We start from the raw sequence: 19090 nt of genomic DNA, 5'->3' as shown, positions 1-19090 counted from the left end.
CTGGACATAGTCCTGTGCAATTTGCTCTTGATGACCCTGCTTTTAGCATGGGGGGCATAGACTAGATGGCCTCCAGAGGTCCCTTCCAACCCCTAGCAGTCTGTGATTCTGTCTAAAGCCACTGGCAGGCTTCAGATCTGTAAGGCACAGCCAGTCTGAAACAGGAAACTCACTCTGGACTGGCCAAACTAAAACCTCCAGCAATTCCAGTAAAGGCAGACATGAAGTGCAGTGGAAGCAGTTTCTTTTCAACAGAGGGTATCTTCTGAGTCAGTCTCTCTCCAGGTTAGACTTCCTTTCCCTCAGCCCTTACTTCTTTGGCTGCACTTGAGGAAGGAAGACTTCTCAAAGATAGTTTTGCTAGAGGTTTCATAGAAACTTGGAGCCAGGGAAATGAGGGAATCCCTGTAACATGAGCTTAATGTTTATTAGATGTGAAACAAACCACAAAGGCAAAAGATTTTGAACATCTGCCACCTCTGAAAAAGCCTGGGGAATGCTGCCTCAAGATGCAAAGCCATAGGGAAAGAGGGATGATTACTTCTGCTCTTAGGAAATGACTTTTTTCTTGCTATCAACTCACTGTGAACTGACTTGTGGGACCTTCCCAAGCCTTTCCTTGAAAAAGATGAGGGCTCCTCTGAGCTCTGCACTGTGGTTAACTCTTGATCTTGTGATTAGCTGTCCTGACTCTGAGGTGCACCTGTCATTAAGGAATTAATGCACATTTCATGAGCAGAAGATTAAGAAATTAGAGCCTTTCACTGTTTATAGTTAAGGGGGGAAACCCAAGCTCCTTAGAATAGAACAGAATAAACCAGGTTGGAAAAGACCTTCAAGATCATTGAGTCCAACCCATCATCCAACACCATCTAATCAACTCAACCATGGCACCAAGCACCCCATCCAGTCTCTTCCCAAACACCTCCAGTGATGGTGACTCCACCACCTCCCTGGACAGCACATTCCAATGGCCAATCTCTCTTTCTGTGAAGAACTTCTTCCTAACATCCAACCTAAACTTCCCCTGGTGCAGCTCGAGACTGTGTCCTCTTGTTCTGGTGCTGTTTGCCTGGGAGAAGAGACCAAACCCCCACCTGGCTACAACCTCCCTTCAGGTAGTTGTAGACAGCAACAAGGTCTCCTCTGAGCCTTCTCTTCTCCAGGCTAAGCAACCCCAGCTCCCTCAGTCTCTCCTCACAGGGCTGTGCTCCAAACCCCAAATGGAGAGCTTGAGTCTCTTTCTAGGCTGTTGTGACCAATTAGGCAGGAGCTCAGATGTATCTACATCTCTCACTCTGTCCCTTCCCCCACGTTTAAACAACTCTGCCCTCAATGATAACTGCCTAAATGATAACTGCTCAGTGCTTCCTGGGTGAAAAGCATGGTAGAAAAGATGCTTTTGCTTTGCTCAAGCCTTGTTAAGTTCCCAAGTGCTCATTGATCTCTTTTCATCGCCACGTTTCTCACTAGTGACCTTACTCCCTCTGGTGTGTTTACCCACAGGAAATGTTTCCTTTTCCTCAATCCCACTCTTACCTTCTGAGTGGCAGCAAATGTTTGATTCCTGGGTTCTGCCTTGTCACAGTTGAAAGCCAGGCAGGCCTGCCAGTTTGTCGCATCCCAGACGCCAGTCACGGTGGGATCAAACCTTTGATCAAAGGCCCTTGATGTTTGCAGTATCAGAGGCTCAGCAGCTTTTATCACCTGCCCACAATCTACAAATAAAGTTTGAACATGGAAGGTGGTTGAAATGGGCCTGCTTTACCAACAGAGAAATAAAAGCTGCCCTAAATCAGAGTCTCTCTCTCACTCTCTCCCTCCCCTAATAACAGCAACAACCAAAATGCTCCTGTCTGTTGTTTTTTATTTGGGAGGCACATGTCATGTAATTAATCTTCCTTCTCCTAATTTCCCTTTCATCTGGGGCTCTTCTAAGCACTTCACAAGAGCATAATAACCAAGCCCTACTGTATCTGTGACACACATGATTATTGTTATTATCTTCATTAGGCTAATGCAGACTCTGAAAGTTTGCATGATCAAATAACGTAGGCAAGGTTAATAGTGATGCAGTGTCAGGACTGGGAACAGAGCAGCCCTGTCTTTCAATCCTGGGTTGAATTCAGGTCTTGCTAACCTGGGTGTGTCATTCAGGGTGTGTGTCACTGTCCTGTACCATAGCCCTTCTCAGGGAGGTCCTGTGGCAGTGCAGCTAGGGAAAAACCCCAAACCACGGCTGGGGAGGGTGTTCCAGCTTCAGGAACTGCCACAAGTGGCTCGGAATAAAACACTCCAGAAATAAGCCAGGACGAACTCTGTTGGTGCCATGAAGATTTCCTGGTATCACTGCAGTCACATGGCTACACCAGTGACCCCTTCCAATTACACAGGAGCCCAAGCTGGCAGGCTTCTTTTAGTGCTCTCTGTTCTTACCTCTCTGCCCACACCCTCATGCAGGTAAAAGGTTTTATCCACAGATTTTACTGCAGTGTCAGCCATGGAGCAATTGTAGAACACAGCAAATGCTTTCACAGGTCTCATTTGAGAAACTAGAGTGATTCATTTAAATATCTCCTGTGATAACTCCAAAGCTGGTTTCTTTTCTCTTTTCCCTAACACTGCTGTGGGTAAGCCCTGGGTTCCTTCACAAGCTTTTTGTGCCCCACACAGATCTTCTCTGACTGCCTCTGTGCCTAACTTATTAGCTGTAGAAAGCCACCTGCCTTGTCAGCTGGAGAAACTTAAAGACACCTTGCTTAGAATGAATAATGCAGTCATTGACAGCTGGGCACCGTGCTTGGATCATTTCCTAGCACAGCTTGACCAGGACCCAAGATGAACTAGAAATGCTTAATGCACTTGTGTGGGTGCGTGTATGCGTGCAGAGGAGGAGCGTCGCGTTGTGTTGGGCTTGGTGAAAGATATTCCAACCAGTGGGAGATGTTGGAGTGGGCAAATGACAGAAGGGAATTCCCACCCATACACAGATTAAAAAATGCCCATGATTAGAGGACTTCAGAGGCTGCTTTAAATAGTCATGGAAGAAAACACCAGAGAGTTGGAGGAGGCTCGGTTGACAGCTTCATCTGCAGGAAAAATGGCTCTCTGGGGTCACATAAGGCTATGAGAAAAGCTCCTCCAAACAGGACCTCTTGATTTATTTACATCATGCATGTAGTAAGATTCAGGGATAGATGAGAGAGTTCCTCAAGTGGCTACAAGAATTGGGGGGGGGGAGGAAGGGAATGTACACTGGGTTCTGAGGTCATAATGCCCTCCAGATCGGGAGACCTAGAAAGTCCTGGTTATGATGCTCCAGCTAGAACAGGGAAAACAGGTGGCAAAAGGGAGCAGCATGCAAGTGTGGCCTTAGAGTTATCCTCTTTTCTTTATGCAGGATGACAGACTCAGAAAGTGACTTGCCATGTTCAGCAGCAGTGCCTCAGAGAAGTTTAAGGTGTATATTTAACAGTGAAGGCCATTCAGGGATTCCTAAAGTTAGAGCAGGTATTTTTATCTGCAGCCAACAGCTCTTTCATCTGGAAGTTAAAACAAGATTTAGGTGGCTACTTGAAATAGTAGAGCCTTTGAGGTTGTTTGTTTTTTTTTTTCTACAGATTTCCTGTAGTCTTAGAAGTGAGCTTGTAGCACCAAGTTTGCATCAGTTTTGGAATAGAATAAACCAGGTTGGAAAAGACCTTCGAGATCATTGAGTCCAACCTAACACCCAACACCATCTAATCAACTCAACCATGGCACCAAGCACCCCATCCAGTCTCTTCCCAAACACCTCCAGTGATGGTGACTCCACCACCTCCCTGGGCAGCACATTCCAATGGCCAATCTCTCTTTCTATGAAGAACTTCTTCCTAACATCCAGCCTAAGCCTCCCCTGGTGCAGTTTGAGACTGTGTCCTCTTGTTCTGGTGCTGCTTGCCTGGGAAAAGAGACCAGTCACCTGGCTACAACCTCCCTTCAGGTAGTTGTAGACAGCAATAAGGTCTCCCTTGAGCCTCCTCTTCTCCAGGCTAAGCAACCCCAGCTCCCTCAGCCTCTCCTCACAGGGCTGTGCTCCAGACCCCTCCCCAGCTTTGTTGCCCTTCTCTGGACACCTTCCAGCATCTCAACATCTTTCCTAAACTGTGGACCCAGAACTGGACACAGGACTCAAGGTGTGACCTGACCAGTGCTGAGTACAGGGCAGAATGATCTCCCTGCTCCTGCTGGCCACACTGCTCCTGATGCAGGCCAGGATGCCATTGGCCTTCTTGGCCACCTGGGCACACTGCTGGCTCTTGGTGCCGTGGGTTAGATGTTTGGATGGTGTTGGATTGGTTGATGGGTTGGACACGATGATCTTGAAGGTCTCTTCCAACCTGGTTTATTCTATGTATTCTCATGTTCAGCCTACTATCAACCAGTACCCCCAGGTGCCTTTCTGCCTGGCCACCCTCTTTTCTCCAAGTTTTAATCTGGAGCATACTCTATAGGCAATTCCATCTTTTCCTGCTTTTGCACTTAAAGCCTGATGATCCTCTCCAGATCTAGGTTGCAGTGGGAGATTTGTGCAGTGGGCATGAACTAACATTGCAGAGTTGCTCTTTCAAATCAGTATGCAGCTTGGCAGGGGCACTGGGGCTGTGCTTGCACAGCCCTTTGCTGCCATGAAGCTGATTACCAGAACCTTTTCTTAGCCCAGGAGCATGAGAAGCTCTTTTGGCTAGACAAAAAGGAAGAAGCTCTTCATAATAAGAGCGATTGCCCATTGGAATGTGCTGCCCAGGGAGGTGGTGGAGTCACCATCACTGGAGGTGTTTAGGAAGAGACTGGATGGGGTGCTTGGTGCCATGGTTTAGTTGGTTAGATGGTGTTGGGTGATAGGTTGGACTAGATGATCTCAAAGGTCTCTTCCAACCTGATTAATTCTAATTCTAAGTGTCATGCTTTGAGAAACTGGGAGGTCTGTGCAGCAGAAGCCTGCCTGGAATGTACTTGATGTTCCCTGCCAGGCTGCTTTATCACCTGGCTGCTGTTCTTCCCCAGTCCACTCAGTACAGGGTGCCTCTGCACCTGGCATCTCCCTTGCATTTTATAAAGCAGCCTTTGTAGTAGGAAAGAATGGAAAGCTCTTTAGAATTACCCAGGAATATGCCAACGTGCCCTGGGCAGCTCCAGAATAGCTTCGAGGCATCGCTAAGGAGAAGCGAAATGCAAATGAGAATTGAGATGCAGTCACTTGGAAGTATGTCCAGCCTACAGATTTGATGGGATTCTTCTTAACTGGAGAAATTAGCTGTCATCTGCTGTAAATCATCAGTCACTAATTACCCCAGTTGTTCACTCACATCTCAAATCTCGTGCGTTGTCACCCGAGTGTGTGTGGCTCAGGGAAGGCGGCGAGGGAGGGAGTGAAAAATCCTCATCCTTAGGGTCTGGTGATATGAAAGAACACAGAGGCTTCCTTCTGCTGGCCTTTACAACCTTGAAAGCTGCATTTTTCTTTTAGTTTGGCTTTCTGAGTCATATTTTATTACAGGGAAATGTGATGTATTTATAGCCCTGGAGACACAGCTGCTTGTGCACAGAAGGTACACCTGAGAGCACCTGAGGGCTTTTTGGTGGGCTTCACGTTCCCATCCTGCCTGAAGGTTGTGAGTCCAAGAGAGGCTATGCCAGAAGATGAGACTGCAAGTTCTCATTGTCTGCATGAATGAGGCAGGCAGCAAAGTGACCAGCTAGAGGTTATGCTTGCACAGAATTAGGCTGAGAGTGGTTAGCCTCATGACATGCATGCCTTTAGCTCTCAGTTGAACTGTTTGCAGAGAGGTGGTGGAGTCACCATCCCTGGAGGTGTTCAAGAGGGGATTGGATGTAGTACTTGATGCCATGGTTTAGTAGTCATGAGGTGTTGGGTGACAGGTTGGACTTGATGATCTTTGAGGTCTCTTCCAACCTTATTGATTCTATGACATTGGCTACTCCCAAGTGAGTAACATGTGCCTGTTCACTAGGTAAGGTGTTATGGAGCATTCCATAGGATCACAGAATTGTCAGGGTTGGAAGGGACCTCAAGGATCATCCAGGTCCAACCCCCGTGCCAGGGACACCTCACACTACATCAGGCTGCTCAGAACCACATCCAGCCTGGCTGCAAAAACATCCAGGGATGAGGCTTCCTCCACCTCCCTGGGCAACCTGCTCCAGTGTCTCACCACCCTCATGGGGAAGAACTTCTTCCTGATGTCTAATCTATTCCCCCAGTCCCATCACTACTCAACACCCTAAAAAGTCCCTCCCCAGCTTTCTTGTAGCCCCCTTCAGATATTGGAAGGCCACAATAAGGTCTCCTCAAAGTCTTCTTTTTCTCCAAGCTGAACAATCCCAACTCTGTCAGCCTGTCCTCATAGGAAAGGTGCTCCAGCCCTCTGATCATCCCCTTGGCCCTTCTCTGGACATGTTCCAGCATATGGCAGTATGCTTTTGGCCATTAGAATGGGCTGCCCAGGGAGGTGGTGGAGTCACCATCACTGGAGGTGTTTAGGAAGAGCCTGGATGGGGTGCTTGGTGCCATGGTTTAGTTGATCAGATGGTGTTGGGTGATAGGTTGGACTCTATGATCTCAAAGGTCTTTTCCAACCTGGTTAATTCTATTCTATTCCATAAAGTTAAATAGATATAAATGGTTAAATTAGAAGCAAGAAGATGTGGAAGTCAAAGTATCAAATTGATTCTGCTGAGCACAAGAACCAAATCACTATGTGTTGTCTCTGGAAGAACTTGCAAGTGACTCTTTCCTTAGTTGATTTTTGTCTAGCCAGAAAACCAGGAGAGCAGAGCTGTGAAGTCCACAGCCACATCCCTACAAAGCCAGCAAAGGTCTCCAAAAAAGAGATCTTGTAGATGCTGATTTTAATTTCCTTGCAGCTTGTGGCTCATGCCAGTTTCCTGACTCATTGTCACTCTGGGTCTGGGGATGTGCCAAGTTTTCCAATAAGGAAAAGCAGGGAGTGGTGAGTCACTGGCTGCATTCATATGCACTTGATTTGCTCTATCATTATCTAAACTGGTTTGATTTATTTTAATGAGTTCATATATGAAGTCTCTGAGATATGTTTCCTTGCATGAATGAGCTAGACTTGTTAGTCTTCTGCAAAGGTGAGAAAGCCAGAAGACAACCAGAGCTTTTGGTGGCAAGCCCATGGTTTTTCTGCCAGCCCATGTGTGAAGAGAGGACAAGGGGGGAGAGGCTCTGAGTTTTCTAAGATCTGAATGAGTATGACAATAATGTCCTTGGTTTTTTGAGGCTCTGCTCTTTGGTCTGAAAATCTTTTGGGGCTGCTGATTAGATCTGACATGTCCCAAGAGGAGCTTTTTGCCTTGGTTGTGTTTCGTTCTGTGTGGGAGCAGAGAATGTGTCCAGAGAAGGGCAACAAAGCTGGAGAGGGGTTTGGAGCACAGCCCTGGGAGGGGAGGCTGAGGGAGCTGGGGTTGTTTAGCCTGGAGAAGAGGAGGCTCAGGGGAGACCTTATTTCTCTGTACAGCTACCTGAAGGGAGGTTGTAGCCAGGTGGGGGTTGGTCTCTTCTCCCAGGCAACCATCAACAGAACAAGAGGACACAGTCTCAAGCTGCACCAGGGAGGTTTAGGATGGATGTTAGGAAGAAGTTCTTCCCAGAAAGAGACACTGGCCATTGGAATGTGCTGCCCAGGGAGGTGGTGGAGTCACCATCACTGGAGGTGTTTAGGAGGAGACTTGATGGGGTGCTTGATGCCATGGTTTAGTTGATTAGATGGTGTTGGGTGATAGGTTGGACTCAATGATCTCGAAGGTCTTTTCCAACCTGGTCTGGTCTGGTTCTGTTCTGTTCTGTTCTGTTCTGTTCTGTTCTGTTCTGTTCTGTTCTGTTCTATTCTATTCTATTCTATTCTATTCTATTCTATTCTATTCTATTCTATTCTATTCTATTCTATTCTATTCTATTCTATTCTATTCTATTCTATTCTATTCTATTCTATTCTATTCCTATGCAAAGCAAAGCCCTGCTGAAATTGGGTCTGAACCAAGTCCTGAGGCCGAGGTGCTGGGTATGGGACAAGGGTCTGTCCATCTTCTTCTGAAAGCTGTTGGTGATTCCTGCCATTTCAGAGAACCTCATATTTTGGTTTGTTGTTTGAAGTTGTCACAGCTTCTGCTATTTACCATTACCAGGGATCTTTCCAAGTCTCAATGAATGAGCTGGGTTTTTAAGTTCAAGTCCATGTGCCAATTCATTTTAGCCTGTCCTTTTAGCCATGTAATTTATCTTTAATTGAAGTCTTTCCTTGGCTTGTGGGAATTGCAAGGCTGATTAAGATAGGCTGAGGCAGGAGTGAAATTAAGGCCATCATTGTAAGGAGCTGCGTGGTGGGGGTGGAAAGCAGAGCAAAGCAGCGTGGTGAGCTTCGTGTCAGACTTGACCTGTTGAGATTCTGCAGCTTTGCTGATGAAAGCTCTTGTTGCATTGGGTAACAAATGGAAAATCTCCCATGTTTTGGAATTTATTTAAGCTCTTGGGCTCCTGTTGGCCAAGTATCCACTGTTCCCCATATGAAAAGGGCTTCCTTCCCAGCCATAGTCCTGGGAACAGGCCTACACTGTAATTAGGGAGATGAAGTATTTGATTAGGGTGTGGTTTTGCTGGTGAGGCACCCAGCATTTGGCAGCCATGGCTGCATTCAAATTCCTATTTGTTTTGATTATCTTTTTTTTTTTTGTAATCCAAGCAGGACTTGTTGTCCAGTGCTCCCTTCCCTAGAGGCCCTGGCCCTCTGTTAATGATGCCTTCTGTTAATTGATTCTACACCTGATGAACTTTTTTTTAATCTCCTCCCACTCTTGTATGCATTTGAATACAACATTACAGTGGAGCTGGAGCAATGTTAGAGGAGCCATCATTTATTGCTACCTAGCCTCTGCCAGAGCCAGAGAGGGAGAAGTTGGGGTTTAAGACATTTTCTTCCCCAAGCCCTTGGTTAATTGCATTCCTTATTATTATTATTTTTTTCCTAATGCTAATTGCTTGTTACATGCCATGCAGGTAAGCCAACAGCCTTTGGGAATGAAGGAATGAATGAATGGCTTAGATACTCCCCCCCTGATGTGATAATAATGATACAAACATGGACTGGAATAAGTGGGTGTGACAGGCAGTGCCAGTCTCTGAGGGTAGGATAGGATAGGGTAGGGTAGGATAGGATAGGATAGGATAGGATAGGATAGGATAGGATAGGGTAGGGTAGGGTAGGGTAGGGTAGGGTAGGGTAGACCAGTTTGGAAGAGACCTTCAAGATCACCATGTCCAACCCATCATCCACTCCATCTGATCAACTAAACCATGGAACCAAGCACTCCATCAAGTGTCCTCCTAAACACCTCCAGTGATGGTGACTCCACCACCTCCCTAGGCAGCCCATTCCAATGGCCAATCTCTCTTTCTGTGAAGAACTTCTTCCTAACATCCAGCCCAAACCTCCCCTGGTGCAGCTTGAGACTGTGTCCTCTTGTTCTGGTGCTGGTTGCCTGGGAGAAGAGACCAACCCCCACCTGGCTGCAACCTCCCTTCAGGTAGTTGTAGGGAGAAGTAAGGTCTGAGGATGACTTTGGTTTTGGATTCAGGATAGGACTGTCCCTAGAAAACAGAAATTGGTCATTTCCCAAGCAGCAGTGGGCTAGGCAGAGTGTACAACTCCTGTCCTAAAAAGAAAGCCCACTGGAAATGCTCCTCAGGGTACAGAGCAGGTCCTCCTCTGTGTCAGAGCTCCAGGGCTACACCCTTAGGGGTTTGCTCTCCATTTCAGATAAGCTGGGATGAGCCTTCACCCTGCCCCCTTTCTGCATGTGCAGGTGGTGGGAGGCTCTAGCATCTGTGAAGGATTTGAACCATCACACTTACCTGCTCTGGGGTTTTGTTAGCAGGTTCTTAAGCAGCTGTTTCATGGCCAGTGAATGATGCAGTGCTGGGCACCGAGACCCTGGCTCGCTCTGACTGCTGTGCTGGATTTTTTTCCCTTCACAGTGCTCTGCTTTATTCCTCAGAGGAACCTCTTTCTCAACATGCCCCTGTGGGTGCTGGCAGCTTCCTTTCAGTGCTTTCTAGGTCACAGGTTTCTTGTATGCCAGCGTGAGCAGGTCTTAGGAAACCCTTGTTTGGATTTGCCTGGTTGCTGGGTTGGATTTGTTTGTTTCTTTTTAATCCTGCCACGCTGGTTCAAAACCAGAGAGTGTTTCACCAATGCATGCTGTCATGTCATACAACAGGGGCAATTAGTTTTGCAGAATAGAGAGCCAGTGTGTGTCTGTGTCCTAAGGAAGCTCCTGACAATGTTCTCAAGCAAGGTGTCAGCACTCATTTGCCAATACTTAAAGAGCAAGCCTGCATCTTTGGGCTTGCAAGGCAGGGAAGGCACTCATGGCAATCCACAGAAGGTGGTACTGTGGCTCAGCTCCACACTTGCTAGCTCTGGTAGCAGCAGGGATTTTATCTCGAGGTACAAATATCAGCAGGGCTACCATGGTGGTTTCTGCAGCTGGGCATTTAAATAGGGTCCAAATTGTGAAGCTGATATCTAATAGCTAGTGGGTGGCTGAGCTGAAGCCAGCTCGTTTGAAGCTTAGGGATCTGTGTGTGTACTGCAGTCACACCTTGGGGTTGCAGTGAAGATACAATCAGGGAGACCTCAGAATAAACTCCTCTCCACCTAATCTTTTCACATGTCTCTGAACAGACAGGTGTGTACACCACTCCTATGCATCCTTAATGCATTGTTTGAAGCAGGTTGAATATGGCTGCAGGCATGAGGAAGAGCCTGGTGGTAGGAAGGTGGCTTGTGCCTTTAATGGCTAGGAGGGCAGGCTTGGCTATCCCTGCTTAGTTACCTTCACCTGTAGGAGGTGGCCCTGGAAGAACCAGGGAGCGCAGCTTGGGAAGGAGAATGTCTTCATAAGGAGAGGTATGTAACAATAAGCAATGGAGGAAGCAAGTTTTCAGTACAGAGTCTGCTCTGGCTCTTTGGCAGCCAAAAGAGTGTGAGTCTGGGTTCTCCTCTACTCTTTTGAGGCTTCCCTAAAGAGTGGTGCAAGCCCAGGGCTGCAGCAGGGCAGGAGAGAGGGTGCTGGGGACCCCCTGGATTGCTGTCAGTGCTTGCCTTGCATTGGGTGGAAAGTTGTGGGTTTCCCCATTAAAAGGTACCTTTAAAAGTGCTTTTTAAAAGCAGTTGGGTTGGCTAAATGGTATTGCAGCACAGCATGTGCAGTGCTTAGAGACTGTGCATTGGCATTACTGATGCAAGGTTTGGTGAGCCCAAAAACCTCTGGCTTGGTTTCTGTGCACAAGCTAACTCTGCATGGTTTGCACCTGCCTTGGGAGCAGTTTGAAATCAAATCATGGTGTTTTGTTTTGGTGAGTGGAAAATGGGAGTCTGGCAGAGAAGCTCTAATGTCTTCATGTATTTATTTTCCCTTTCAAATTGTGATTTGATTGTAGCTTAGCTTTTGAATGCTCTTTCTCAGCATGGCCAGGTTTTATGCAGAGAGCCAGGTAGCAGTGGTTACATGAAGTGCCCACATTCCTTTATATTTCAAAGGATAACCAAAGCACTCTGCACACTAGAGCTCCTGTGTAGTTCTGTAAATGGTGGCTACCATGAAAGACAGCTGTACTGAAACCATAGAATCAACCAGGTTGGAAGAGACCTCCAAGATCATCCAGTCCAACCTATCACCCAGCCCTATCCGATCAACTAGACCATGGGCAGCACATTATGATGGCAAATCATAATGGCAAAATGTGAAGTATTTCTTCCTAACATCCAGCCTAAACCTCCCCTGGCACAGCTTGAGACTGTGTCCTCTTGTTCTGGTGCTGGTTGCCTGGGAGAAGAGACCAACCCCCAAGAGATGACCTTCTCTGCAGAGCATCATTTAACCCCATATCAAATGACCTTCCAGTCTTGCAGCTTTTGGCTGTAGCCCTGGTCAGGAACACAAAGCTTCTTTAGGCAGACAGCTTTGCCTCCTGCATGATCTGACCACCTGCCTCCCTGTTTGAAGCCTGAGCTCTGCGCTTGCAGGGTAATTTGGCTTTCTCAGAGGGTTTCCCCTAAACCAGAGGTAATTTAGGCCATTAAATGTTAGGCCTGCATTCTGAAAGCCTCAGAATCGAGTGTCTTATATTCAGTGTTTGTTAAATGGCCATTAAGGAATAGGAGGGAAGTCTATGCTGGATCCTGGACTAGATCCTGTAAACCCTCTGACACTCTGGGTGGGTGAGGTCAGCCACATTCTTCTTCCCCATTTACTGACATTCTCTCCCTATCTAACACTCCACACCCAAAGACCTTTCATCCTCCAAATTGCTCTTAAAATCCCTTTTCAAGCCCAGTGCCCACAAAAATCCCTTAAGTGCCTTAGTGTCTTCGTTGGGTAGACATCAGTGCCTCTAGGAAAGTAACCTAGATAGGACTGAAGTAACTTGTCCTTCTGCTGTCTGCCTGTCCCCAGTGAGTCTTGTCTCTGTGCCCATCCTGATCAGCATTCCTGGCTAGGTGCTGCCCTGTGTTTCATCTCTTTGAGTTCCAAGCCTTACATCAGCATGAACAATGCCTGGTTCAGGTGGTAAGATACTTTGGAAGGTTGGCATTGTGTTTCCCATTTGTTTGTTCAGTCCTAAAACTGCCAAATGTGCTTAAGAAAGAAAAAGTGATAGCCCTGATGTGTGCCATGTAGTCATAAAAACATCTCAAATGGCCTCCAACCCTGCTGAGAGGCTGTCTTGGGAAGAGTGGTGCCTGTTAGCTGCTCATGGCTGTTTTGAGATCCTCCTGGGACACAGATCTGAGCTTTAATCCAAGAAAGGCCTTGTAAACCACACGTGGCAGCTTCCCTTTCTTGGATTGCATCAGGTGTTTGGAGGCACCTGGGAGCACATCTCTCCAAGCAACATGATCATTGTCTGGAGCCTGGCACCGGCTATCTCTGCTTTCCCACCATTAAAAAACAGAAGGGAAAGTCAAAAGCTCTGTCATTTTCCTCTACTCTCCCCTGGTCTATCATTGCTTAATTGTATCCCAAAATCTTATTAAAGTTTGGGGTGAGTCATTGCCATGGTGAGATGAAAACAGAGCTGAGCAAATGTAAGAGAGGAGTGTCTTTCCATGTCAGCAGGCTGAGCAGGGAAGCTCCCACAGCTCCCTATCACTTCATACATGGATTGCATCATCTTCTTGCTGCTGCCTTTAATTTGATCCTCTAAATCCCATATCAAAACACTTTATGTCCAAAGAGAATGTAAAATAGGCTTGGAGTGGGAAATTCCTGCCAATTAGACATGCAGATCTCTCCTAAGCATCTGAGACCTTCTTCCAGGCTCAGACAGGACTTATAATTATGGTTCTGTACTGTCCTATTGCTTTGACTAGCTACAGAACCCAGTTCCCTCTCCACTACCAGAATGAAATTGTAGGCTTAATCCAAGGTGGCTGCACTTCAGTGTCCTAAATGAATTTCATTTGTGGCTACAGTAGGTAAGGCTTGTAGAGCACATCATGGTCTCTTGTGGGGAAAAAAAGCACTGTGGAACTGTAAAGCCATTGTCACTGGACAGGTAATTTCTTTGTAATGAACTGGAAGACCTCCTCTGCTTTCCAGTGCAGGCACCTTGGTAATTCTGTGCCCTTGCTGTTCTGGTTTCCAAAAAAATAGAACAGAATAGAGTTAACCAGGTTGGAAGAGACCTTTGAGATCATGGAGTCCAACCTATCATCCAACACCACCTAATCAACTAAACCATGGCAGCAAGCACCCCATCCAGGCTCTTCCTAAACACCTCCAGTGATGGTGACTCCACCACCTCCCTGGGCAGCACATCCCAAAGGCCAGTCTCTCTTTCTGTGAAGAACTTCTTCCTAACATCCAGCCTAAACCTTCCCTGGCACAGCTTGAGACTGTGTGCTCTTGTTCTGGTGCTGCTTGCCTGGGAGAAGAGACCAGCCCCCACCTGGCTACAACCTCCTTTCAGGTAGCTGTAGACAGCAATAAGGTCTCCCCTGAGCCTCCTCTTCTCCAGGCTAAACAACCCCAGCTCCCTCAGCCTCTCCTCACAGGGCTGTGCTCCAGACCCCTCCTCAGCTTTGTTGCTCTTCTCCTAGCATGGCTAGGAGTATGTTGCTGTAGGCAGCTCAGGCACCTTTTAGAGCTCTGGATGTGGACATGCATCACGGGATTCGGAGCACAGAATTGGAGGTGTTGAGAGCTGCTTAAGCTAAGTAAGGTTTCTAGGCTGGGTTGCAAGAGAACCACTCTCTGCAAAATATTGGGACATCAAGGGGAGTAAGTCAGTCAGCTAAACCACAGAGGGGTTTGCTAAGGCAAAGGCAAACATTTCTTCAGCTCATCAGATATTGCCTGGATAATGATATCCTAGTTATTAGTGGAGCAAGTGAGGCAAGGACAGGCGAGAAATGCCAGGGCACTTTGAAAAGGGAGGTAAATCTGCCAACCAAGAGGAAATTAAGAAGTGCCTGTTGAAATTAGAGTAGACAGCAATGCTCCAATGGCAAAGACAGGCTGGGGAAAACTGTGTCAGGGTGGATGTAATCAGACACTTAATACTTGAGAAAATTACAGACACAGCATAATGGAGGTTGGAAGCAATCTCTGGAGATCACCTAGTCCAAGCTCTTTGCTAAAAGCAGGGTCAGCTAGAGCAGGCTGCTCAGGTCTGTGTCCCTTTTGGGCATTGAATAGCTCCAGGGATGGGGAATTCACAGCCTTTCCAGGGTTAGGCTGCTTTCACAGCCTAAAAAGATTTTTTTCTTCATGTTTAAAGGGAATCTTTGATGTTTCAGTTTGTGCCCTTTGCCTCTTTTGACTCAACACCAGTGTGAAGAGCCTGGCTCTGTGTTCTTTACCCACTCTCATCATCAGGTATTGATACTCATTGATAAGATTCACACCCTTCTCCACTCCAAGCCTTCTCTGCTGGTGGCTGAAGAGTCTGATAGAGAGTATGGGATGGGGCATTGCTGTAGGAGGTTGCACTGGTGTTATTGGTCAGATGCTGGTGGTCTAAAAGCCAGCCTGTGTGCTGCCCTGAGTAGATGATGATGTACAGGTAAGGAGGAGTAGGACAAACTAGCTTTCTTGCTTTTCCCCTTCCTTCTCTGTATCTTTTTCTTTTCCCATAGTACTTTCAATTTATGTCTGTTTTCTTGGCATTGTTCCACATGTCTTCTGGGAATAGTTAGCTCTGGGTCTTTTATCTCATTGTGCTTGTCATTTAGTGTGATCCTGGCAGTCCCAGAAGCTAAGATGTATGGTGAGTGAGTTCAGGTCAAATGCTTTGTTGATTCCTGAGACCTGCAGTGATGAGCAGAATCACTTTGGACCAAGCCTGGGTTCAAGTTTTGAGCTGGTGGTGAACTTTTATAGCTATTCAGTGTAGTTGGAGAGTGGTGTTTCTCATGTTGGAAAAACTTGCATATCCCCATTTTTGGAGGAGTAAAGAAGTCCCAGATATTAAAAGAGCAACTGTCTCTGTTCCACACCCAAGAAGAGTGCAGTTTTAGACCACAGACAAATGTGGTCTGATGGGTCTGGTGTCTTTATCTGACACAACTGGATCTGTGTCCTCCAAGATGAGCTACAAAAGCTCTCTTGTGGGTTTTCCCTGTTGCCTAGTGGGTTACTGAAGTGTGTCTGTTGAGGTGTACCTGACATTGCATGCATTAATATGTTTCATGCCCAGCTAGCTGAATGTGTAAATGCCACCAAACCCCATTAGTTTTACTTGCATCAATTAATATCTCTGGTCTCAGGAAAGAGAGGAGGTTGGGCTTGGTTCTGCTTTTAGAATCATAGAATCAATAAGGTTGGAAAAGACCTCAGAGATCATCAAGTCCAACCTGTCACCCAACATCTCATGGCTACTAAGCCATGGCTTCCAGTGCCATGTCCATTCCCTTTTTGAACACCTCCAGGGATGGTGACTCCACCACCTCCCTGGGCAGCACATTCCAATGGCCAATCTCTCTTTCTGTGAAGAACCTTCTCCTCACCTCGAGCCTAAACTTCCCCTGGCGCAGTTTGAGACTGTGTCCTCTTGTTCTGGTGTTGGTTGCCTGGGAGAAGATGCTTTAAAACTGAAGGTTTGCGCACTCACTTCTACTAAAATATTGTGATTTTATTTGCTATATTTGTTTTGGAGATGAGAAACCCCTCCCCAGAAGCAGTTTAATGCAGAAACTTCCATCATCACTCCTATGGGGGTGTGACATCTTCTCTCAACAGAGACAGTGTGCTAAAACTCATCCTGGATTCAATTTGTCTCTCTTGTCAAAACATTTGAAACATCTGTGGTGCAGAATCAGTTTCCTTGCACTTCTGTAAAACAACTCAAGGAAGAGATCTGGATTCTGCAGAAAACAAAACAGAAAACCCTGGTCTTATTCAAGTAGAAGGGAAAGACCAGCTCCTCATGCATGAGGATTTCATTCCCATAGTCTTTGCATGATGCTCTATCTGCCTTACCTCTGCTCTTACAGCAGTAGCCCCAAGTTATTGAGTGTGCACCTACAGAAAAGAAGCCCAAGTGCAAACTTTAGAAGTTGGGTGTCTAAACTACTGGAATTTGAAGCTTTGCTGATGCTTCACAGGTTTGAATGGTGTGCTTTTCAGCGACTGAAGGCACTCAGTTTGTTCTCTGTTTTCCTTGCAGGTGTGTTACTAGACATCCAGCAGCACTTTGGAGTCAAAGACAGTGGGGCTGGCTTACTACAGACAGGTAACAGCATTTGTTTGCTCACTGGTTTCTGTCACCTTCCCCTTCTCAGTGCTTTCAGATCTCTTCAGTTACAGCCCTTGGGCACGCTGGCTGTGAAATGTTATTCTTACTAGCAGGATGAATGAATGTGGGGATTTTATTTGAGGTTTGATTTGCTGATGGGCAGATCAGGGCTCAGAATGACTTGAGTGCAGAATGGACTAAAAGCAAACCTAATGATGTTATTTATGACAAGTAAATTCTAAGAGGAGACAGCTACCTTCCCTAAACCAGAAAACTCATGATCCACCAACCAGCAGGATCCTGTTGTTCTCACTTCTCTTAACTCTCTTTCAGCTCCCTTTGACTCCCATCTTCCTGTCATTAGCTTATGGTGACAGCCTATACTGCTCTAGCATGCCTTTATTCACACTGAGACCACTTCCTCTGGCTGCTAAGCTTGAACAGATGTATATTACATGAGCTGCAGGTGCCACATGTTTCATTTGTGCCATCTGCTTCTACCTGAACAGACCCTGTCCTGCTTCTCATCTATGCGACACATATCCGAACCAAATCTTCCTCTTTCACTTCCCGCTGCACCTGCTTGACTGTGCTTGCTAGAACACCAACCAGCAGGATCCTGTTGCTCTCACTTCTCTTAACTCTCTGTATGTTGATATGTGGGGTGTAATGTCCTTCATGTGCCCTACAGAGAACCTGCTGAATGCACAGAATTTGGCAGTACAGTGTGGCATGCAAAACGTAATCCTCACCGGAGCAAGCACCTGGGGGTGAGAACTGCAGGAAAGGCTAACAGCCATTGACTCCTTGATACCTCCTGGATTAACAACATCCCTGTGATTTCAGTGCTGTTAGCTTCAGAAGCTTCTCCTCCTTGTGTTTAAAGAAGGATTGTTGCAATTGTGATGTCCTTTTAATGTGGCAGATGTTTTAATGCTGCAGACGGAGCTGTGCAACCCCAGCACAAGCTCAGCTTTTCTGGCCTCTGGTCTAGAGGTGCTTTACAGGAGTGCCTTTCTCAATGGGCTGGATTGGCACTGAGTAGCAGTCTCATGTAATTATGACATCACTTTTTGATCTTTATGGGGAGTTGCAAGGAGCAGCCAGAGAGCTTGGAGTCATATTTTAAGCAGAGAAACAATCCCGTTTGGAAACTTCCTATGGAATTATTAGTTGGAATCACAGATTTGTGGTGCTGTGGTTGGCTTGTCACTGTCATCTGCCTGAGGGAACCACACTGGAAATGTTATGTTTCTGGAAAAATAAGTAAGGCTTCTATTAGGATTAGAAATAGTGTGCCAGAAAGACATTTTTCTCCATACTTTTATTTGTTTTCTCCTCTATGCTATCCCCAGTTGCTGCCGGGAGCTTGCCTGTGAAACTGTTAGCCACCAATATGTTGTATAAAATCCTTCATCCTGTATGAGCACACTAGAGGTGACTGTTCTGGAGATCTGCCATTTGGCCTTTTATTTAGACTAGACTAGACTAACTAGACTAGACTAGACTAGACTAGAATAGACCAGGTTGGAAGAGACCAAGATCATCGCATCCAACCCATCACCCAACACCATCTAATCAACTAAACCATGGCACCAAGCACCCCATCAAGTCTCCTCCTAAACACCTTCAATGATGGTGACTCCACCACCTCCCTGGGCAGCACATTCCAATGGGCAATCACTCTCTGTGTAGAACTTCTTCCTAACATCCAGTCTGAACTTCCCCTGGAGCAGCTTGAGACTGTGTCCTCTTGTTCTGGTGCTGGTTGCCTGGGAGAAGAGACCAGTCCTTGCCTGTCTACAACCTCCCTTCAGGTAGTTATAGACAGCATTAAGGTCTCCCCTGAGCCTCCTTCTCTCCAGGCTAAGCAACCCCAGCTCCCTCAGCCTCTCTTCATAGAGCTTGTGTTCCAAACCCCTCCACAGCTTTGTTGCCCTTCTCTGGATACCTTCCAGCATCTCAACATCTTTCTCTAATGGAGGGGCCCAGAACTGAACACAGGACTCCAGGTGTGGCCTAACCAGTGCAGTGTACAGGGGCAGAATGACCTCCCTGCTCCTGCTGGCCAGGATGCCATTGGCCTAATTGGCCACCTGGGCACACTGCAGGCTCATGTTCAGCCTACCATCGACCAGTACCCCCATTTCAAACTGTGTGAACCACTGCAACATCTCCTTTTCATTTCCTGCAGCCCATGGCACAGAAGGGTCCTCAAGAAGGCTGGGGAGGGTCTTCTTAGGATATAAGGTAGTGATAGGACTAGGG

The 19090-nt window shown here is 46.7% G+C and overlaps 1 protein-coding gene across 4 annotated transcripts in view; it reads left to right on the top strand.

Moving 5' to 3' along the window:
- SPNS2 (SPNS lysolipid transporter 2, sphingosine-1-phosphate) overlaps positions 1 to 19090 on the top strand; it is a 163383-nt gene that overhangs the window by 25991 nt on the left and 118302 nt on the right. For all 4 annotated transcript variants that reach the window (XM_054166681.1, XM_054166683.1, XM_054166680.1 and 1 more), the window contains exon 2: positions 16754 to 16819. In XM_054166681.1, coding sequence (XP_054022656.1) covers positions 16754 to 16819 — 66 coding nt within the window. The remainder of the gene's footprint in view (positions 1 to 16753; positions 16820 to 19090) is intronic.

Source organism: Dryobates pubescens, chromosome 13 (genome assembly GCF_014839835.1).
Source record: "Dryobates pubescens isolate bDryPub1 chromosome 13, bDryPub1.pri, whole genome shotgun sequence".
Taxonomy (NCBI): domain Eukaryota; kingdom Metazoa; phylum Chordata; class Aves; order Piciformes; family Picidae; genus Dryobates; species Dryobates pubescens.
The sequence above is the reverse complement of the archived record's forward strand: the minus strand, read 5'-3'. Positions and strand labels throughout refer to the sequence as shown.